The sequence below is a fragment of the Hylobates moloch genome, unplaced genomic scaffold (genome assembly GCF_009828535.3).
Source record: "Hylobates moloch isolate HMO894 unplaced genomic scaffold, HMol_V3 SCAFFOLD_19, whole genome shotgun sequence".
Classification (NCBI taxonomy): Eukaryota; Metazoa; Chordata; class Mammalia; order Primates; family Hylobatidae; genus Hylobates; species Hylobates moloch.
The window spans coordinates 32,842,943-32,865,614 of record NW_026652294.1 but is presented as its reverse complement, the minus strand read 5'-3'; the positions used below and the strand labels follow the sequence as shown (position 1 = coordinate 32,865,614).

General features: G+C 52.3%; 1 protein-coding gene across 1 annotated transcript in view; it reads left to right on the top strand.

Annotated features, from left to right (window-relative positions):
• The first annotated feature begins 5,092 nt into the window (after positions 1-5,092).
• PITPNA (phosphatidylinositol transfer protein alpha) overlaps positions 5,093-22,672 on the top strand; it is a 29,864-nt gene continuing 12,284 nt past the window's right edge. The window contains exons 1-4 of the mRNA XM_032137869.2: positions 5,093-5,360; positions 9,366-9,396; positions 14,876-15,021; positions 20,050-20,141. Of these exons, the coding sequence (XP_031993760.1) occupies positions 5,341-5,360; positions 9,366-9,396; positions 14,876-15,021; positions 20,050-20,141 (289 nt within the window). The 5' untranslated portion in view covers positions 5,093-5,340. The remainder of the gene's footprint in view (positions 5,361-9,365; positions 9,397-14,875; positions 15,022-20,049; positions 20,142-22,672) is intronic.

Genomic DNA, 22,672 nt, shown 5'->3' with positions numbered 1-22,672 from the left:
AGTGAGAGAGAGAGAAACAGACTGCGATAGAACACAGCACATACGGGAAAGGAGATAGCTGCAAAGAGATGATGAAACACGGGGTCTTGTGGTTCACATCTATCATCCCAGCAATTTGGGAGGCCCAGCCGGGAGGATCGTTTGAAACCAGCCTGGGCAACATAATGAGACCTTGTCTCTAAAAATAAAATAAAATAAAATAAAAAAGGCCGGGCGTGGTGGCTCAAGCCTGTAATCCCAGCACTTCGGGAGGCCGAGGCGGGCGGATCACGAGGTCAGGAGATCGAGACCATCCTGGCTAACACGGTGAAACCCTGTCTCTACTAAAAATACAAAAAATTAGCCGGGCATTTTGGCGGGCGCCTGTAGTCCCAGCTACTCGGGAGGCTGAGGCAGGAGAATGGCGTGAACCTGGGAGGCGGAGCTTGCAGTCAGCTGAGATCGCGCCACTGCACTCCAGCCTGGGTGACAGAGCAAGACTCCATCTCAAAAAATAAATAAATAAAACAAACAAACAAAAAAATTGGCCAGGCACAGTGGCTCACGCCTGTAATCCCAGCACTTTGGGAGGCCGAGGCAGGTGGATCACGAGGTCAGGAGATCGAGACCATCCTGGCCAACATGGTGAAACCCCATCTCTACTAAAAATACAAAAATTAGCTGGGCGTGGTGGTGCGCCCCTGTAATCCCAGCTACTTGGGAGGCTGAGGCAGGAGAATCGCTTGAACCAAGGAGTCGGAAGTTGCAGTGAGCCGAGATCACCACTGCACTTGAGCCTGGTGACAGAGCAAGACTCTGTCTCTAAATAAATAAATAAATAAATAAAATAAAAAACAAAGACTGAGACCACAGGAAGTGGGAGAGAGGGGAAGGGAAAGGCCCAAAGAGAAGAGACGGGAAGAGAGGTAAAGGCGAGGCAGAAATGCAGAGAGCTCCGAGAAGTGAGACGACAGTCATAAAGGGAGACAGAGATGTGAAGGGAGGGACAGAGAACAGAGAGAGAATGAGACAGGGAGACAGAAGTCCAGAGAGAGACAGCCTGGGAGAGACAGAGAGACACAAGTGAGAGACAGAGAGATACGAAAGGGACAGGAGAGACAAGAAGAGAGAGGGAGCTTGAGAGACAGGAAGAGAGAGGGAGCTTGAGAAACAGGACAGACAGAGGGAGCAAGGCAAGGAGAGAGAGAGAGATCCACGGCGCTGGACTGCTTGTTTCTTTCCTCTGTCAAGCCTGGAGCATGCAGAAATGCAGAAGTAGGTTGTTTTGTTTTGTTTTGTTTTGTTTCGTTTTTGATACAGAGTCTTGCTCTATCCCCCAGGCTGGAGTGCAATGGCACGATCTCGGCTCACTGCAACCTCTGCCTCACAGGTTCAAATGATTCTCCTGCCTCAGCCTCCCGAGGAGCTGGGACTACTGGCACACACCTCCATGCCTGGCTAATTTGTGTATTTTTAGTAGAAACGGGGTTTCACCATGTGGGCCAGGCTGGTCTCGAACTCCTGATCTCAGGTGGTCCACCCACCTCGGCCTCCCAAAGTGCTGGGATTACAGGTGTGCGGCACTGTGATCAGCCTAGAGGTAGTTTTGAGGGGCAGGGGTGTCCATCCCTCCTTGTTCACAATACCCTTTTCCTAATAATAATAATAATAATAATAATAATAATAATAATAATAATGAAATATGCCACTCACTGCACAAAGCTGCTTTATGTCCATTGCCTCATCCAAGGAGGCTCAGCAGCCCCATGACGCAGGTACCGGCATGTTCCCTATTTCCCAAGTGAAGAAGCTGAGACACAGAGAGGTTAAGTCACTTGCATAAGGTCACAGAGGTAGGAAGTGGAGGCCTGGGACTCCAAGGCAGCGGGAGTCTGTCTCCTGGGCGGGGCTGTTGGCTCACAGTGGGGCACAGCTGGAGAGTGGTGTGACCCCTGCCTCTAACCCCTATGGACACCTGCAGCAAACTTGCTATTGGAAAAGATGTAAAAAACATAACTCAAAATGTGAAAAAAAATACGTAGACCTTGCCTGGATACTGAACTCTCTAAAGGAAACTATAGTATTTTTTAGATTAGCAGGGAAATTAGAATATGAACTGGAGATGAGATAGCATCAGGAAATCATTATTAATTTTGTTAAGTATGACAATGGCATTATGCACTTGTAAGAAATATGCATATTTCTAGAATGCGCACTGTAATCTGGAGGGGCGAGATGACATGATGTCCAAGGTCGGCTTGTTTTTTTATTTTTATTTTATTTTATTTTATCTTATTATTATACTTTAAGTTCTAGGGTACATGTGCACAACGTGAAGGTTTGTTACATATGTATACATGTGCCATGTTGGTGTGCTGCATCCATTAACTAGTCATTTACATTAGGTATATCTCCTAATGCTATCCCTCCCCCTCCCCCCGTCCCACAACAGGCCCCGGAGTGTGATGTTCCCCTTCCTGTGTCCAAGTGTTCTCATTGTTCAATTCCCACCTATGAGTAAGAACATGCAGTGTTTGGTTTTCTGTCCTTACGATACTTTGCTGAGAATGATGGTTTCCAGCTTCATCCATGTCCCTACAAAGGATATTAACTCATCCTTTTTTATGGCTGCCTAGTATTCCATGGTGTATATGTGCCACGTTATCTGAGACTTTTTTTTTTTTTTTTTGAGACAGTCTAACTCTCACCAGGCTGGAGTGCAGTGACACGATCATCTTGGCTCGCTGCAACCTCTGCCTCCTGAATTCAAGTGATCCTCCTGCCTCAGCCTCCCGAGTAGCTGGGACTACAGGCATGTGCCAACACACCCAGCTAATTTTTGTATTTTTAGTAAAGACGCGGTTTCACCATTTCGGCCAGGATGGTCTTGATCTCTTGACCTCGTGATCCGCCTGCCTCAGCCTCCCAAAGTGCTAGGATTATAGGCGTGAGCCACCGCGCCTGGCTGTGCCACATTTTCTTTATCCAGTCTGTCATCAATGGGCATTTGGGTTGGTTCCAAGTCTTTGCTATTGTGAATAGTGGTCGGCTTGTTTTTTTTTGAGACAGAATCTCGCTCTGTAGCCCAGGCTGGAGTGTGGTAGCATGATCTCGGCTCACTGCAACCTCTGCCTCCAGGGTTCAAGCAATTCTCCTGCCTCAGCCTCCCGAGTAACTGAGACGACAGGCACATGCCACCACACTGAACTAATTTTTGTTTTGGTAGAGATGGGGTTTTACCATATTGGCCAGACTGGTCTCGAACTCCTGGCCTCAAGTGATTTGCCCGCCCCAGCCTCCCAAAGTGCTGGGATTCCAGGTGTGAGGCATTCAGCCCGGCCCCCACTCTAGGATCTGATAAGTGAGCGCAGTGCTCGCAGTGCTCGGGGCAGTCCCGGGGCGCCAGTCACATCCTGATAGCAACACGGCCAGCTGCTCCACCCTCCCTGCCCAAGTCCCTGTCTTAGGCAGCCCGCTTACCATCTCCCCTGGATGCCCCTCTAGCGTCCTGCGCTGAGTGTGAGTCCAGCACTGGAGTCATTACCTGCCCCCATGCCAGCCTGTCTTGCCTGTGTTCTCAGAGAAGACAGTACCGTCCACCCCGGCTCCCAGGCCAGAAACCTCGCTGGTTTTCTCTCCTCCTCTCAGCCAATGAGTCAACAAGTCTCATGGAGTTTACCTTCTGAGTTGCTCCTGAATCCATCCCTTCCTTTTCTTCCCTCCTATTGTCCTACTCCACCTGCACCTGGACATCTGCAGCAGCCTCCTCGCCAGTCTCCCTGCCTATGCTCTGGCACTCCATCCCCTCTGTCCACGCAACCACTAGAGTGAGCCTTTGCCCAGGACACCCGCTCATGTCACTGCTCAGAGCCCTTAAATGCCCTCCCAGTGCCCTTAGGGTGGACTCCAAATACCTTATCATCACCCACCAGGAACCCTCCCCTGTCGAGCTGCTCAGCCCTGAAACGTTCTGTTCCACTCACTTGTCAGTTCTCCAAATGCACCATGCCCTCCCTCTTGCCTCCAGCCTTTGCATTCACTCTGCCTGCTATGCTCTTCTCCGAAGCCCTCTGCAGATCTGAGAATCTCTTCCTCCAGGAAGCCTTCCCTGACTACATCCCTAACGCTCAATTAGGTGCCCTCCCGTGTAATGGCGCTAAGCCTGTGTCTCATTTCTCACAGCCCTTTTCGTTCTTTTTTTTTTTTTTTTTGATGCAGAGTCTTGCTCTGTCGCCCCAGCTGGAGTGCAATGGTGCGATCTCGGCTCACTGCAACCTCCGCCTCCCGGGTTCAAGCGATTCTCCTGCCTCATCCTCCCGAGCAGCTGGGATTACAGGCGCCCGCCACCATGCCCGGCTAATTTTTGTACTTTTAGTAGAGATGGGGTTTCGCCATGTTGGCCAGGCTGGTCTGGAACTCCTGACCTCAGGTGATGCGCCCTCCTGAGTGCTGCATTACAGGCATGATGTGCCTGGGATTACTGCCAGGAGCCACCGTGCCTGGCCTCACAGCCCTTTTTCTTTTTTTTTTTTTTTTTGAAGACGAAGTCTCACTCTTGTCCCCCAGGCTGGGGTGCAATGGCGTGATCGCGATCTCGGCTTACTGCAACCTCTGCCTCCCAGTTCAAGCGATTCTCCTGCCTCAGCCTCCCGTGTAGCTGGGATTACAGGTGCGTGCCACCACGCCCAGCTAATTTTTGTATTTTTAGTAGAAAGGGGGTTTCATCATGTTGGCCAGGCTGGTCTCGAACTCCTGACCTCAGGTGACCCGCCCACCTCGGCCTCCCAAGGTGCTGGGATTACAGCCGTGAGCCACCGCGCCCGGCTATATTTTTTGAAACAACCTTTTCCTGGGTCTCAATTCGCTCAACCGGGGAGGCCCCCCAGCCAACACCCGCGTGCATCCGTTGCGGTTCACACTGAGGGCGCTGACGGACACCCTGGAGTCTGCTCCGCCTTCTGCCGGCTCTGGCCCTAGGCGCGGGGCCCCACCTCGGAACCGACGCCGCCGCCGCGGCCCATTTAAGGACGGGAGGGCCGCCCTGGGAAGGCTCCGCCCCACGTGACGTCAGCCCGCACCGCGGCGTGTGACGCTCTGGTTGCCGCAGAGACGCCCCGCCCCCGCGCGGCGCTGCGGAACCGGAGCTCCGGACGGCGTCGGCAGCGGCGCGAGAGGTGACGAGGCCGGGGCGGCAGGAGCCGGCGCGGCGACCGCGGCGAGGGCGGCGGGGACGGAGCAGACCACGACGAAGACGCACAGGCAGCCGGGCCGGGCCGGGCCACGGGGAGAGCGGCCGGCGGGCAGCGGGCGGGAGGCCGGGCGGGCCGCGGGCAGCGGGCAGCCTCCGAGCCGCGAAGCGACATGGTGCTGCTCAAGGAGTAGTGAGTGTCCGGCGGCCGTGCGGAAGCGGGGAGGAGGGAGGGTGGGGACGGCCACCGGGGCGACGGCGCGGCGAGGGACGCAGGGCCCGGATGGACGGAGGGGCGGCAGGGACGGAGGGCGCCTGAGGCGGGCCCAGCGGGGATGGAGGGGATCCGGGGCGGGCGGCACCTGAGGCGGGGCCCACGGGGCACGGAGGGGCGGCCGGGGCGTGGAGGGGCAACCGGGGCATGGAGGGGCGGCCGGGGCGTGGAGGGACGGCCGGGGCGTTCGGCATCTGAGCCGGGGCCCACGGGGCATGGACGGGCGGCCGGGACATGGAGGGGCCCACGGGCACGGAGGGTCAACCGGGACGGACGGCTCCTGAGGCGCCCCGCGGGCTCGGAGGCCCAAGTGGATCCGAGGAGAGGCCGGGGACAGCGAGGGCCAGGCCAGGCCCGAGACGGGGTCAGGGCAGGAAGAGCTGGCCCGGGACTGGGGGAGGCCGAGGGGACGCCGATCGCTGGGAGGGCCGTGGGGTCGCCCTGCGCGGGCCGAGGGCGCGGGCTCAGTCGGGACTGCAGGCGGCGCTGAGAGGCCTCGCGGCGGGCCGAGGAAGAGGCGCACCGGGGCAGGCAGGGCCTCCCGGCGGTGGGGAGGGGTGGAGGGCCGAACAGTCCACACGGAGAGCCGGGTGGGTGGGTCAGAGGCTCCGGGATGGAGTTGGGATGGGGATGGGGAGGAGTGGCCGCCTTAGGCATCGGGTGAGAGGTGGTGGTAAGTGGACACAGGATGAGGACTAGGAAGTCAGGGCCCGGCTCGGGAGACAGGGGAAGGGTCTGAGGACATAAAGCAGAGGGGGCTGAGATGGGGACCGGAGTGACTGTGGTGCTCAAGCAGCAGATGCAGAAGAGAAGGCTTTTGGAACAAGCTTGGGATGACTACTTGAGACTTGGGGAGACTTGGGCGAGGAGGCCAGAAAATGTTGGGTAGGGTCCGAAGTGGAGAAGGCCAGGAAGTTACCAGGGGTCGAGGCTGGTCCGGAAAGAGAGTATGTTTGGACGGGTATACCTGTTGTTGGAGATGGGGGAGACTAGGGCAGGGCCAGCTTGTTTCTAGGGGATTCTCAGTCTTGGTGCAAAGAGGTGGAGAAATTCTTTGAGGAATTGAGGGGTCCGTGAAGCAGTGAACTGAGGAGAGATGGTGGAAGGGGTGGGGAGCTCTTGAGTAGTGAAGAGGGGTGCGTGGGGAACTGGTGACTTCTGGAAGGAGTTGCAGGATGACGGGTTTGCTCCTGAAATCCAGGGAACTGGGGGACAGGTGGAGATGTTGGGCGTGCTAAATCTTTCAAGTACAAGATGACCCATCGTTGAAGCTCAGGGTTCCAAGTAAACATCAGGAGACATTTTTCTCCCCAAAGAGGATAGATTGGATGTGTGTGTGCGCGCTCGCGTGCGTGTGTGTGTGTGTGTGTGCACAGAATTTACAGTGAAACTGCTTTCCTGGAGGGAGGGCAAGTGGGCAGCATAGGGCCAGAAGCCCCAGGAGTGGGAGGTGGTCAAATAGCAACTTGTGGGGCGCTCTGGGCAGCCAGGCATGTGTGCAGAGGGTTCTTGCCACTTTGTCAGCGATGGCACTTTGACCATCCCCACCAGGCTGGCTCCTTGGAGGTGCTTAGGACATTTAGGACATAGAGTGGAGTTTGGGTAACAGAGGGAGCGGAGCTAAACACCTCATCTGAAGAGCATTATCTTGAGGCCTCATCCCCTCTGTTTCTTGACGTCCAGCCTGATGTTAATTCATCCAGGGCTGGGAGCTTTTCGTGGCGAGGAGGAAGAACTTTAGGATGCCAACAGGAGAACGTGGTGCACTTTGGATTTTAATCTTCAATGTCCAGACTGACAGGCTTTTCCCATCCTCTGATTCTTTTTCCTGTTCCCAGATGAACCCTAGAATCTGTAGAAATCTGTGGTTTTGAAATGAAGGTCAGGCAGGGAAAGGAAGGGACCTTCAGAAGAGATCTGAGTGAGGTTTGAAGAGAGGCACTCCTTTCCCCTTCTTTGTTCTCCTCCCCTTGAAGCCTGCAAGGGAAAAGTCCAAGGTGCCGGAGATGCAGAGCCCACCTGGCATCTGCGTTTCCTTCCTGCCCGACTTGTGCCGTGTGTGTGCATCCCTGGGCGGGGGACGGGGGAGGAGCAGGGGCATCCGAGACACTTGGCTGTGGCTGCAGCGCTGCAGCTCTGGAAAGGGTGCGAGTGAAGGTCACATTAGAGTGAGCACTGCTCCAGGCCCAGCCCGGCAGCTCCTCTGTGGCCCTGTCCTTTGGAATTGTACCCTATTGCTGCCGAAGTGGTTTTGTTCCTGAGGAGCAAGGGGGCAGTGTCAGAGTGTGCAGCCGTCACGTCAGCAGCCTCCGCGCGTCCCGTCAGGAATTGGCCCATGGCATTCTCTTTTGGGGTGAGACTTGGTTCCCACCCAGCGTCTGCAGGTTGCCCCTGTTAATTTTTCCAACACTTCCTCTAACAGGATTCTGTTTAATTTGATTTCTGCAAAATCTTGGATGTGATTTTGACTGCTGTTCTTGAAGATAAAAGGCTTATTGTTTTCTAGGAAGTTTCTTCCGAGGGTGCAGGAATTCTGGACTCCAAGTTGGGAGTATTTTTCTGCACCACTGGCTTTCTGTAATGGGAGGGGAGCCTCAGTGGCAGCGTGCAATAAACTGGAGGATTTATTATTTGAGTCACTCTGGAGGAAGGGAGTTGTTAGCAGGCAGTAAAGACTTGGAGCCCATTTTGGTTTTCCTGCTACTTTCCTGCTTGGTGTCTTGCCTTTGATGTGATGTTTTCCTCAGACCCCTCTGTGTCCTTCTTGCTTCCTGGGGAACCTTTGTGGAACTGGAAAACAGCTGTTTACTAGCCTGGAGCAAGGAGCCTGAGTGGTGAGCCCGCTGCATAAGGCAGGCACAGCAGCTCACGCTTCACCAATGCTTCACTAAACATGCAAGACACAAAAGGGCCCAGAGGGCTCCAGCAAGGGTCTGGGGACCGAGCATCTAAGCTTGGGAACTGGCTGGACTTGTATGGGTAAAACCAAGAGGTTTTGTCTTAGCTCTCCCGCTTCACAGCTTTGAACTGGGGGTTGGCTCTTGGTCTGCATTTCAAATGCAAGGCACCCGGAGAAGTGCTGCTAGCCCTAGTACGTCTGTGGGGTTCTGACCCTGGCGGAGACTTTGCTGGCCACGGCTTCTCCATCAGGTTACTGGTGGCATCTCCAGCGATTGGTGGTCATTGAGTTGGAGAAGAAGAAAAGAAAATGATAAATTGGGATTCCTTTGGACAGCTCCTGGAGGTCAGGACATAAGTTGAATGCCCTCTTGGTGGCTTTGTGGTAGCAGCTTGGATTGTAATATCCGGCCCTGAGCAGAGGTGCCTGGTGTGTGTTCTTAGGGTGATTAAGGCTTCAAGGGGCTTGGTCCCTTCCTGGCCTTTCCACTGGAGGGCTGTTATTGGGAGGTTGGGTCCACAGAAATATAAGTCCCCAGGGCCTCTTGTTTGGGTCTGAATCCTCACCATGATAGGTCCTCCTGTGTTACCTGTCTTACTAGACTCACTGGCAAGTCTTGTTGGGGGGGACAACTCATTGGCAAGTTTGGGTGAAGTTTATCATCCATATGTCCAGTTCCGAATGTGAGGTAGGGGCCTGGGAAGTAGCTGGCGGGAGGACAGGTTTGGACTGAATCACAGGGTTCTAACTGGGATGCCTCCAAGGTACAGAGGGTCCTGTCCTCAGAGCACTAAGAGGGCCATTCTCTGTGGGGGGAGTTGTCACAGAGTTTAGTGTCTTACACCTCTAGGGCACAGAGGGTCCTATCCCCAGAGCACTCAAAAAGGGCCGTTCTCTGTGGGGTTTTCGTCACTGAGTTTAGTGTCTTACGCAGTAGAATGCTGCCTGTTTTAGGATGATACCTTAAAGAGCCTGGAGCAGATTGCACAGCCTAAAGTTGATACTCTCTTTTCCCTTTCTTATAGTCGAGTAATCCTGCCTGTGTCTGTAGATGAGGTAAGTCCTTTTACTTTCTGGTCCATAGTTGTGTGTAACTGTTTGTGACCATTGGCTAAGCTGGGCTCTGAGTGCTTATCCTGTTTATCCTGTTTATATAGTTTTCTTATTTGTTCTTTTTTTTTTTTTTTTTTTGAGGAGGTGGAGTCTCGCTCTGTTGCCCAGGCTGGAGTGCAGTGGCACAATCTCGGCTCACTGCAAGCTCCGCCTCCTGGGCTCACGCCATTTTCCTGCCTCAGCCTCTCCGAGTAGCTGGGACCACAGGCGCCCACCACCACGCCCAGCTAATTTTTTGTATTTTTAGTAGAGACGGGGTTTCACCGTGGTCTCGATCTCCTGACCTCGTGATCCTCCCGCCTCGGCCTCCCAAAGTGCTGGGATTACAAGCGTGAGCCACCGCGCCCAGCCTGTTGTTTTTTTTTTGAGACGGAGTCTCACTCTGTCTCCCAGGCTGGAGTACAGTGGTGCAATCTCGGCTCACTGCAACCTCTGCCTCCTGGGTTCAAGCGATTCTCCTGCCTCAGCCTCCCAGGTAGCTGGTATTACAGGTGCCCACCACACCCGGCTAATTTTTATATTTTTAGTAGAGATGGGCTTTCACCATGTTGGCCAGGCTGGTCTCAAACTCCCGACCTCAAGTGATCCGCCCTCCTCAGCCTCCCAAAGTGCTGGGATTACAGGCGTGAGCTACCACACCCAGCCGGGGACACATTATTGATGGGATCAAGTGTGTGCATTTCTGGGACCTCCATGACTTGGCTGGCAAGTGTGCATGGCTCTTTCTGGTTGCGCAGCAAACCAGCAGGGCAGGAAATCCCTTGAGGCCCTCCCTAGCCACAATAGGTGACTGCTGGAAAGACCAAGACACAGAACCCTCCTTTTACGGAGGGCAGGGAATAACACATAGGCTTGGCTTGCCCTCTGTCCTTTTATGGTTCCTGGGTCTGACATCCTTGTATGTGGGGATCTGGCAGCAGGATTTGCTATAAGAAGGTTCATAGGCCATGCTGACTCAGAGTCAGTCTCTTGGACAACAGAAAACTGTCACGGAACCTCCCTTGTCTCACTCTTTCTCTGAATTTCTTTCACTCTCCTCTCCTGGTGCAGCCTTGTTCTTTGCTTCCTTCTGAAGTCACAGCCCCACCCCGCCCCAGCTTCCAGTTAAACTCGAGTTTGGGTGAGGTTCATCAGCCAGTATAGTGCCTCCAGTCACTGGGCTCCGTCTCTCTTTCCTGCAGTGTCAGCATGAAGCTCCTGTGATAACTTCCACTCTGTTCCAAATATGAACTGGACCTTTGAAAAATGAAATCAGGCCAACAGAGCCTGCAGCACATTTAGCTGAGACAGACATCCAGGCTTGTTGGCCCCCGAGAGGGGTGGGCAGACACTGGCCCTTTAGAGGACTGCCTCCAGGGCTGGGCTGCATATCTGATAAGAGCTGTGGGGACCTGGGGAGGGGCCAGAGGTGGGCCTTGACCATGATGTGGGGGTTCTGGGAAGGGCAGAAAAGAGAAACGAGACTGGGGAACCTGGGAACCAGGGAAAATGAGGGAATGGCTGGGTAGATGGCTCTGATCCCTGTAGGCACTGGGGATGTACCTGGGGCCTGAGAACTAGGTGCCTGGGCTGACAGGTGTTGGCTTGGGAGGGTCTTGCCAACCCACCTGCTTTGGCCATGCTGTCTTTATTTTTTTTATTTTATAATATTTCTTTTAAATAGTGGAGATAGGGTCTCACTCTGTTGTCCAGGCTGGTCTTGCCTCAAGCAGTCCTCCTGCCTCAGCCTCCCAGAGTGCTAGGATTACAGACGTCAACCACTTCACCCAGCCTGTGCTGTCTTTATTGAAAATAGCAAGCGATGATTTTCCAAACCAGAAGGCCAAGCAGGAAAGCCCAGCGCGTCCCTTGCCCTCAAACTCAGCTCCTGGGGAGGTGTCCAGTGACGTCCTCTCTGCTGTACAGGATGATCCCACCCCAATTGTTAGGAAGATGTGCCCCAGGAACTCGGGATTTCCTCAGCGTGGTGATTAGGGGTGAAATGGATCCTTTGTAGGGAGTTTCTTGATGGAACAAAGGGCGGGAGTGTCTCTGAGAAGTGCTGCAGACCAAGGAGGGCCAGCCTGTCCTGGAGCGCCTGAGGCTGTTCTTGGATTAAGGCTGAAGGGCCAGACATTGATGGCTTACAGCGGGGCCAAGACTGGAAGGAAAGGGGAACTTCCACCTTGAGAGCATCCACTGGTGGCGGGTTTTCGCTTGTGATGGTTTTTCTGCAGCATTGAGGAAGTGGTGGGCGGAGTTGAGTAATCAGAGCGGCAAGTCTAAGCAGAAGCTTGGGAAGTGAGTGCTGATCAGGATTCAACTGTCTGCCTGGCAGTGGCCAGCCCGTTCTCAGCAAGAAACCATTGACAAGAAAGTACCACGTGGCCTGGGTAGGGTTGAAGCGGAATTTAGTTTCAGAGAATTAGAAAAATCTCGGAGGGGAAGGCCGAAGAAGAAGCAAGTCAGGATCAGCCTTCTCAGTGTTTGTCAGTAACCCCATCTTGACTCACAGTTCCTATGGGAACAGCTCAGCATCATGTGGCTGGTGGACTCACTTCCTAAATTGGAGGCCATGACTTGAGACCCTTGCAGTTTTCTGATTTAGGGGAAAAAGCGAAGAAAGAGAAAGAGAAGGTCATGCCTTTGTAATCATTCTGATGGCCTGCATCAATATTTTGGGGGCAGAATTCGCTTCTGGGTGGCCAGAGCCTTTGGTCTAACCCTGAGTGTCTAGGCATTGTGCGGCAGAGCGAGAAAGCCCTGGCTGTTTGACGTGGGTGTGTCCACCAGTGCTTCCTGGCACAGGTCGGCCGGGCTGCTTCACTTCTTGTTTCCAGAGATTTATGGCACCATTCCCTGTCTGGTACCCAGCCTGACAGGGCCACGTTGGTGGGACCAAAGCTGTACTGTTGTTTATGACGTGTTTCATGTCAGTATTGCAGGCCCACCCACTGGGCTCCCCCTCCCAGATTGCCAAAGTGGTGGAGTCTGTTTTTCTTAGTTGAATATCTTAGTTCTTTGGGACAAGTGAACAGATCTCAAGAGCAAGAAACATCATTGTAGGTCTGAGGAGGCTAGAGTCCCAGTCTTGGAGTTTTTTTAAATCTGATTTAATGATCTGACCCCCCCACTCCTATCTCTGCCCCATCCGAGTCTGGCTGCTTTCCCAGGGGGCAGAGCAGCTGTGCCAAAAGGAACTCTAACGTGAAAAGCGCCCTTCACTTGTAGCCTATGCAGGCCAGTCTTGCTTACCCCTTTAGATTAACAAAACTGCCTTCACATGTCTCATTGGGATTAAAGGATCAGAATATCAAGAGAGATTAAAGGGGGAAGATGCCAGCCAACAGGCTGATCCTCTTAGAACCTGCCCTCTGATTCCTGCAGCTGAAGAGAAACCAAATGAAGGCGATTAGTCTCTGCCTGGGGGCCCCCTTCCCAAGTGGTACCACTAGCCGGGAACCTCGCCCCTCCACCAGGCCCCCTCTCCCCAGCCTGTCCTTTAGGATTGCTGAGTCAGCGGTTAGATGTTCTTACAGCTCTTCTCTGAAACGGAGCTACTGCTCCTCCTCAGGCACCCCTGGCTCAGCCAAGCGCTGACCCACTTGACGGGTTTTCATGTGTGCCTAGCCAGGTGGTGGACTTGGAAAGGCACAGGGACAGTTTGGGGCTCCAGGGGGGCATTGAGGCAGCACTGATGCAGCTTAGGATTAGCAAGGTCAAGGTGACTGGCTTTCACCCAAATGTTCCTCTTGATGGATTTCACTGAGCCTCGATTGCTGCTCCTTTTCATGGCATTTTGTTCTGGGATTTTGCTTTGAAAGTTAGGGCTGTTTCAGCCTTGCGGTGAGCAGTGAATTGTCCTGGTCCTCTGCTTCACCTTCCAGATTTTGCCCAGAAATTTCCCTGCAGTGCTTAGGAAGCTGCCTGGTAGAGCAGGTTTCTAAGTTTGAGGTGAAGCAGCTCTGGAAGCTGCCTCTGTTCCTTGCTGTTGCAGGCAGTGATTTAAGTAGCAGTTGCCCAGAGATACATCCTTTCCGTTTTAATCTCAAATAGAGAAAAACCCAGTCCCTATAATCCCAGCTACTTTGGAGGCTGAGGCAGGAGAATCACTTGAATCCAGGAGGCAGAGGTTGCAGTGACCTGAGATCGCACCACTGCGCTCCAGCCTGGTGACAGAGCAAGACACTGTCTAAAAAAAAAAAAAATAGAGAAACACCCTTGTCTTCCCCCCGGGGGTACCAGGAGTTGGGCATAGAGCTCGAGGAAACCCTTTGTCCCCCCTCCACCCCCCAGCATGTTGAGTAATCCCATAGCTTTTTTCCTTTTTCTCACATTCCCTAAGCAGTCATGCCTGATTAGCACGGGCAGTGGTAGGAAAGACACATCCGTTGCTGTAGACATAACTTCCTGCCTCAAATGTTGCTGTTCATTTTCTTTTCACCTTGTTTTCTCTGGACAGCTTCTCAGAGAAGAAGGCAGAAGGGCTAAGTCTGGGCACTGCCTAGGTCATTGGCCCATCCTGAAGGGGTCAGAGGAGGCCAATCATGTTGACTGGTGACTTGATAGGGTGGCATGTGACCCAAATAAAGGAAAATTAGGCTTTTGCCATGTAGAAAGTGCCAACACAGAGGGTGCACCCAGCTGGCACAGACTGTGCGGCAGGAATCTGTAATATCTCATGTGGGAAGCAGGAATACTTGCTTGGCCCCACCAGGAATCTGGAAAACGTCAAGAGGTTTCATTGCCTGAAAGAGCGACTTGCGGGGTGAGGAGAGGCCTAACACTAGAGCAGAAGCAAGTAGATGAGTCAGTTTTACAACAGAGGTTGTGGATTTCACAGAGCGCTGAGCACCTTTCTTTGACGAGAAATCATGTCTTAGGATCTATTTAAATGAGTGAGATCAAGTGATTCTAGCAACCACCCTAGATCTTCTGGGGTCTTAATACCAGAAGCAGGTTTAGCACAAAAGCTCCTTTGGACTCTAATCTGTTTTCTGCATGGTGGTGTGAGGTTAAGTAGATTCACCTGCCTCTTTAAATCCTGACGGACTGACTGGGAACGGTGGCTCATGCTTATAATCTCAGCACTTTGGGAGGCCAAGGTGGGAGGATGGCCTGAGACCAGGAGTTTGAGACCAGCCTGGGCAACATAGCAAGACGCTGTCTCTACCAAAAATAAAAATAAATAAAAATAAACCCTGATGGATGATGTGAAAATGAGAAGGGTGAACTAAACATGTCTGATGGGTCAAGAGGGGCCATGGAGCAGCACTGTCAGTTGCTTTGGGTGGATTTGGGCAAGGCCTGATGTGAAACTCCGGAACGAGCTCCTGCATGAGGAGACCCAGGGAGATCCAGTTAGACACTTACTGGCAGCTGGATTATGTGTAACCATTGAGAAGGTCTGTGTTGAGAATAACATCTGTCTCTGTTCCTTTAGTATCAAGTGGGGCAGCTGTATTCTGTGGCTGAGGCCAGTAAAAATGAAACGGGTGGTGGCGAAGGCGTGGAGGTCCTGGTGAATGAGCCCTACGAGAAGGACGGTGAGAAAGGCCAGTACACACACAAGATCTACCACCTGCAGAGGTACGCAGCGCGGGCAGTGGGGCTGGATGCTGGCTTTCGTGTGTGTATGAATGAGTGTTATTTCCTTTATTGTTTTATATAGATGGGATTATACCAATTGTTATATCCTAACAATTAATAGTTATATACTGACTATACAAATGTTATACTCACATTTATATAGGTGGGAATATACTATTCCTTTTTCTTTGTTACTTATCATGACCTCCTCTCTCAGCCTATTCTGTCTGCCTCGGTCTCTGAATGCCATGTAGGATTCACAGTATCATGGGGTACAGATGTGCTATAGGTTGTTTAACCCTCCTGTCTTGATACATATTTCTAGTCATTTCCAGATGCCTACATCATCCAGTAAAGGCCTCCAGAGGAGGCCGTGTACATCTTCTGATGTGCTTGTATATGCAGATTTTTAGCAAGTATTCCTAAAATTGAATTCCTAGAATTGCTGGGCTGATAGGGTTTTAAATTCTGATATTGTGAAATCGGTTGCTAGAGAAATTTTGGTACCTCTCTTTGGGTCAAAGGCATTAGTATTTTTAAATGAAGCTTGAACTGATTTGTGTACTGGAATCCATATCAAACTACACAAATTTGCTAAATCCCTAACCAAAACAGTAATGTTTCAGCAAACTGTGAGCAGACCCAAAGGGCGTTGATGATGTTAATCATACATCAACGTGAATGGAAGTCAAACCAAGCTAGTTTTAGAAGCTATCCAGAACTGGTAAAGGTAAACCCGAATCTTTTTGAAAATTGTGATAAAGTACACATAACATAAAATTCACCATTTTCACCATTTTTACGTATACAGTTCGGTGACATTAAGTCCACACTGCTGTGAAACTGAAACCTGGATCTTAATTTCTAGTCTTAAACCGAACAGAAATCAATTGACTTTCATTTGGTAAAAGCCCCACCTCACTGTGGTCTGTCACTTTGATGGTGTCAGAGGGTCCAGGACCTCAGTGCCGGGGTGCGAGGAGAGCAGCGCTGTGCAGTGGGGATGAGTCTCACCATCACCCAGTCTCCTCGCCAGAGGGTGCAGGACCTCAGTGCCAGGGTACGAGGAGAGCAGTGCTGTCCAGCAGGGAGGAACCTCACCATCACCCAGTCTCCTCGCCAGCATACTTTTTCTCTATGTCTCGTTTTGCTCCTCCTCTGGTATTTGTATTTCTTTTTTTGAGACGGAGTCTCGCTCTGTCACCCAGGCTGGACTGCAGTGGCGCAATCTCGGCTCACTGCAAGCTCCGCCTCCCGGGTTCATGCCATTCTCCTGCCTCAGCCTCTCCGAGTAGCTGGGACTACAGGCGCCCGCCACCACGCCCGGCTAATTTTTTGTATTTTTAGTAGAGACGGGGTTTCACCGTGGTCTCGATCTCCTGACCTCGTGATCCGCCCGCCTCGGCCTCCCAAAGTGCTGGGATTACAAGCGTGAGCCACCGCGCCCGGCTTGGTATTTGTATTTCTTAAAGAGGATTTTGAAAAGAGATGGTGAAGTTGGTATTTTAGGTAGAAGGGACCAAAACTAAGTTGGTCCAACCAAACTGACAGAGACGAGGTCTCTACATATAAAAGATGGAACCTGGCCGGGTGCTTCGGGGGCTGACACCTGTAATCCCAGCACTTTGGGAGGCCGAGGCGGACGGATCACTTGAGGTCAGGGGTTTGAGACCAGCCTGGGCAACATGACGAGACTCCATCTCTACAAAAAATAAACAAAATTAGCCAGGTGTGGTGGCGAGTGCCTGTAGTCCCGTCTACTCAGGAGGCTGAGGTGGAAGGATCACCTGAGCCTAGGAGGTCAAGGCTGCAGTGAGCCATGGTCACGCCACTGTACTCCAGCCTGGGCCACAGAGATCCTGCCTGTCTCTTAAAAAAAAAAAAAAGGAAAAGAAAGAAAAGGCCAGCAGTGACTGCCACCACTACCTCTCCCCGTGGTGACAAGAGAAGCTTTACTGTGTCAGCCATCTGGCTGCCCAAAGCAGAAAGCACAGCTCCCCCGCAACACTCTCACGCGCCCTTCGTGTCCCATCAGGTCCCGCTGACTCCACCCCGCAACACCCTCTCTCACTCGCCCTTCGTGTCCCATCAGGTCCCGCTGACTCCACCCCGCAACACTCTCACGCGCCCTTCGTGTCCCATCAGGTCGTGACTCCATCTCCTGGGTGTCTCCAGCATGTCCCTTCCTTGCCACCTCTTGCCTGGATTACTACAGCAGCTTCTTTTTTTTTTTTTTTTTTTTGAGACGGAGTCTTGCTCTGTCGCCCAGGCTGGAGTGCAGTGGCGCAATCTCGGCTCACTGCAAGCTCCACCTCCCGGGTTCACACCATTCTCCTGCCTCAGCCTCTCCGAGTAGCTGGGACTACAGGCGCCCGCCACCACGCCCGGCTAATTTTTTGCATTTTTAGTAAAGACGGGGTTTCACCGTGGTCTCGATCTCCTGACCTCGTGATCCGCCCGCCCCGGCCTCCCAAAGTGCTGGGATTACAAGCGTGAGCCACCGCGCCCGGCTACTACAGCAGCTTCTAATGAGTCTCCCTACCTTCCAGTTCTCAGCACCGCTTCAAGTGTTCAGTCTGGATGTTCTGTCACTCCCAGAGCCAAAACTGCCGACGGCTTCCCTTTGCCTTCAGGATGAAGTCCATGCTGTCTGACATAACTTATAGGACCTTTTAGCCAGCCTGGGCAACATAGCAAGACCCCATCTCTACCAGAAAATACAAAAATGAGCCAGGCATAGTGGTGTGCATCTGTAGTCCCTGCGACTTGGGAGGCTGAGACGGGAGGATCACCTGAGCCCAGGAGGTCAAGGCTGCCAGTGAGCCATGATCATACCACTGCACTCCAGCCTGGGCCACAGAGTGAGACCCTGTCTCAAAAAAAAAAAAAAAAAGAAAGAAAATCTTTTAGGATCCAGCTTCAAGTGTCTCCTTGAATTCCCCACCTTGTACCTGCACAGGTTATGCTGAACTTCTCCCTCTTTTCTCCAGCTTTTCCCACCCCACTCCCATCTGTCTCTTAGCTTAGCCCCACTCTCTGTCCCATGTGTTGGTTCATGCTGACTTTCCCTGCAGAGCCTGCCCGGTGCACTGCGTGTCCCCAACTGTGTTCTCACAGCACTCCGCCACCCAGGGCCCTGTGCCGACCTCATTATGGCATGAATTTACAGTGTTGTACTTGGCCTTGTCTAGTTACATGCCCCAGTAGACCGGAAACTCCTTGAGGGTGGGAGCCACATCTGTTTGGTTTCTCTGTGTGTCCCCCTGCCTGGACCTAGAAATACTCCCCTGAATTGGGATGGCAGTGAGTTCTTGAATCACAGAGGTCGGCCCAAGTGCTCCAGGTTAGCGCTCTGTTCTAGTTAGCTCTTCTTTCTTAGGCCTGAGGCACTAAAGCTGATGAGGTTGCCAGAGCTTGCCAAAGACTGGATAGATTATCTGTTAGAAACCAAGGACGGCTGGGCGCGGTGGCTCACACCTGTAATCCCCGCACTTTAGGAGGCTGAGGTGGGCAGATTGCCCGAGGTAAGGAGTTTGAGACCAGCCTGGCCAACATGACAAAACCCCATCTCTACCAAAAATACAAAAATTAGCTGGGCATAGTGGCGCATGCCTGTAGTCCCAGCTACTTAGGAGGCTGAGGAAGGAGAATTGCTGGAACCCAGGAGATGGAGGTTGCAATGAGCTGAGATCGCGCCACTGCACTCCAGTCTGGCGACAGAGCAAGGCTGTATCTCAAAAAAAAAAAAAAGGAAAAGGAATATATGTACTATATTCATTTTAATTTTAAAAAAATTTTTCTAGGCCAGGCACAGTGGCTCACGCTGCTGTAATCCCAGCACTTTGGGAGGCTGAGGTGGGCAGATCACGAGGTCAGGAGATTGAGACCATCCTGGCTAACACGGCGAAACCCTGTCTCTACTAAAAATACAAAAAATTAGCCGGGCGTGGTGGCGGGAACCTGTAATCCCAGCTACTCGGGAGGCCGAGGCAGGAGAATCTCTTGAACCCAGGAGGAGGAGCTTGCGGTGAGCCGAGATCGCGCCACTGCACTCCAGCCTGGGTGACACATCAAGACTCTGTCTAAAAAAAAAAATTCTCTATGTTTTCCTACTCCGTCAAACCACTCACCCACCAAAAAAAAAAAAGAAAAGGGCTTATACTATACATGTTGTTCTGTAACCTGAGATAAGAATTGAGTAGAAGAGGCCGGGCACGGTGGCTCACGCCTGTAATCGCAGCACGGTGGGAGGCTGAGGCGGGTGGATCACGAGGTCAGGAGTTCAAGACCAGCCTGGCCAACATGGTGAAACCCTGTCTGTACTAAAAATACAAAAATTAGCTGGGCGTGGTGGCGCACGCCTGTAATCCCAGCTACTCAAGAGGCTGAGGCAGGAGAATCGCTTGAACTGGGACCCAGGAGGTGGAGGTTGCAGTGACCCGAGATCGCAGCACTACACTCCAGCCTGGGCAAGAGAGGGAGACTCCATGTCAAACAAACAGAAACAAACAAAAAGAATTGAGTAGAAGAAAATATTTTGTCCTGGGAGGCAAATGGTTCTAGGCCCTCCTGGCCTCTCAGAGCTGATGAAAGCAGATCAGATAATCCTGGATCCCAAACCCAAGTTAGTCGGCCAGTCACCCTGGCCCTAAACCGAGACTGGTTCATGCGTGGAGGCATCTCCTTTGTGTGTTTTTCTCGCACCTTGTAGTATAATGCCCTGGGCCCAGCGGGCTCTGGAAAAATGTGTAATGCTGATGGAAGGGGTGATAAGCCACAGCAGGTAGCCTGGGGTCTCCTGTGCGGTCCTGTTTCTGGTGGCTGGTGGGGAACGTTGTGGGTGCGTGTTAGGAGCCAGCCAAGGTGGGGTGTCAGGCTCTCATACGTAACTTCTCACTCCCACCAGTAACCTGCTTATCTCATGGAAACTTGCTTGTCAGCTCCCCGTGAAGAAGCTGGATCTGAAAAGCCTCTTGTCTCCTTTCTCTCTTCCATTTCTCTTTATAACCCTTTTTTCTCCCGCTATAGCAAAGTACCCATGTTTGTTCGAATGCTGGCCCCAGAGGGAGCCCTGAATATACACGAGAAAGCGTGGAATGCCTACCCTTACTGCAGAACCGGTGAGTGCAGCTGTGGCCACATCGGCCAGGCGGGGGGGCGGGCAGCAGGGCTTTGTGTCCCACCTGCATGTTCCGGATTAGACCAGGGAAAGGCTCAGGCTGGGGCCCTTCAGGCTGATGGTGGGTATCAGTGCTGTGTCCAGCACAACTTGGTGGACAGCAGGGCGGGAAGCACTGGTCGTCACAGCCTGAGAGCACAGAGCCAGTCTCTCACTTGGGGATGCTGTAATTTTGATTATTGTTATTCATTATAACATTTTAGTATATTTTTCTAGTCATTTTCTTTTTTTTTTTTTTTTTTTGAGACGGAGTCTCGCTCTGTCTCCCAGGCTGGAGTGCAGTGGCACAATCTCGGCTCACTGCCAGCTCCGCCTTCCAGGTTCACACCCTTCTCCTGCCTCAGCCTCCCGAGTAGCTGGGACTACAGACGTCTGCCACTACGCCTGGCTAATTTTTTGTATTTTTAGTAGAGATGGGGTTTCACCGTGTTAGCCAGGATGGTCTCGATCTCCTGACCTCGTAATCCGCCCGCCTCGGCCTCCCAAAGTGCTGGGATTACAGGCATGAGCCACTGCGCCCGGCCTTTTTTTTAGTCATTTTTGTTTTTATTTATTAATTTTTTTTTGGGAGATGGAGTCTCGCTCTGTTGCCCAGACTGGAGCACAGTGGCGTGATCTTGGCTCACTGCAACCTCTGGCTCCTGGGTTCAAGCAATTCTGCTGCCTCAGCCTCCCGAGTAGCTGGGACTATAGGCACACACCACCACGTCTGGCTAATTTTTTGTATTTTAGTAGAGACAGAGTTTCACCATGTTGCCCAGGCTGGTCTTGATCTCCTGACCTCGTGATCCGCCCGCCTCGGCCTCCCAAAGTGCTGGGATTACAGGCTTGAGCCACCGCGCCCGGCCTTGCTCGGCTAATTTTTGTATTATTAGTAGAGACAGGGTTTCACCACATTGGCCAGGCTGGTCTCGAACTCCTGACTTCAAGTGATCCACCTGCCTTGGCCTCCCAAAATGCTGGGATTACTAATATGATTACTGATTTTTAAATTGCTTTTTTTGTCTCACTCTGTTGTCCAGGCTGGTGTCCAGTGGCACAACTACAGCTCACTGCAGCCTTAACCTCCCAGGCTCAAGTGATCCTTCTGCCTCAGCCTCCCAAATAGCTGGGACTATAGGCGTATGCCATCATGTCCAGCTAGGTTTTTTTAGGTTTTTTTTTTTGGAGAGATGGGGTCTCACCATGTTGCCCAGGCTGGTCTCAAATTCCTGGGCTCAAGCGATCCTCCCACCTTGGCCTCCCAAAGTGCTGGCATTACAGGCATGAGCCACTGTGCCTGGCCTAAGTTTCTCATTTTTCTCCAGTGAATGGATAACATTTTCCCTGTCACTAAGGTATCTGATTTTTTTTTTTAATTTATAATAGCTGCATAGTATTCTATCATATGAATGAACTGTGGCTTCTGCTGAAACAGCATGTTCTGTAATTGAGGATAGAGGTATAATTATTTTCTTAACCTTGGCCAATCTCCTGCATAGAGTTTCTTGAAAGGAAAGGAAAGATTTGAACCTCCACAGAGAACTTTCTATTCTAGTCCAGACATTCTTAGATTTCTTTTGAGTGATTCAGATTCTTAGCTTTCCAAGATTCCTAGGTTTCCAGGGCCATCTAGGAATAGACCTGTTGGGAGGGCCTAAGCTGGTACTGATTCATAACCCTGGGGAGTCCTGAGAAGTCCCCTGGCACTTGTCTGTGAGGTGGGTGACCTCTCCTCCCGTCGGCCTCCCTGTGTGGGTACAGACAGTGTTGGGCTGCGGGGTCCTTCTCCCACCAGCCTCCATGTGTGGGTACAGTGTTGGGCTGTGGGGTCCTCCCTGCAGCCTCTGCTGACCTGTCCTCCTGCACTTGCTTTCTTTGTTGGCACCTGGCACTCCCTAGAGTCTAATGAGTCTGGAATCCTTACGTGATGCATATCACCCTTACCCTGTGGACTTTGGGAATGACTGCCATCCAGAACACGGGGTCATTGCTCTTTGCAACCCTCAGTGGCCCCACACAGGTTCAAGGACCTTGTATCAGGAGACGCGCGGTCATTGGTGGGGTCTGGGATGTGTAACCCTTAGAGTTTTCTTGCTGTAGCTGAAACACAGCCCTCCCTACTCCTTAAGCACTGAGCCGGAAGTGAACCTTAGAGTTTTCTTGCTGTAGCTGAAATACAGCCATCCCCACTCCCTAAGCACTGGGCCGGAAGTTAGACCCTTAGAGTTTTCTTGCTGTAGCTGAAGCACAGCCCTCCCTACTCCCTAAGCACTGGGCTGGAAGTTAGATTCTTGGAAATGAGGCATGCACAAATGTTCTTTTTTTTTTTTTTTTTTGAGACGGAGTCTTGCTCTTTCCCCTGGGCGGGGGGCAGGGGGCGAAATCTGGGCCCCTGCAAGCTCCGCCTCCCGGGTTCACGCCATTCTCCTGCCTCAGCCTCTCCGAGTAGCTGGGACTACAGGCGCCCGCCACCACGCCCGGCTAATTTTT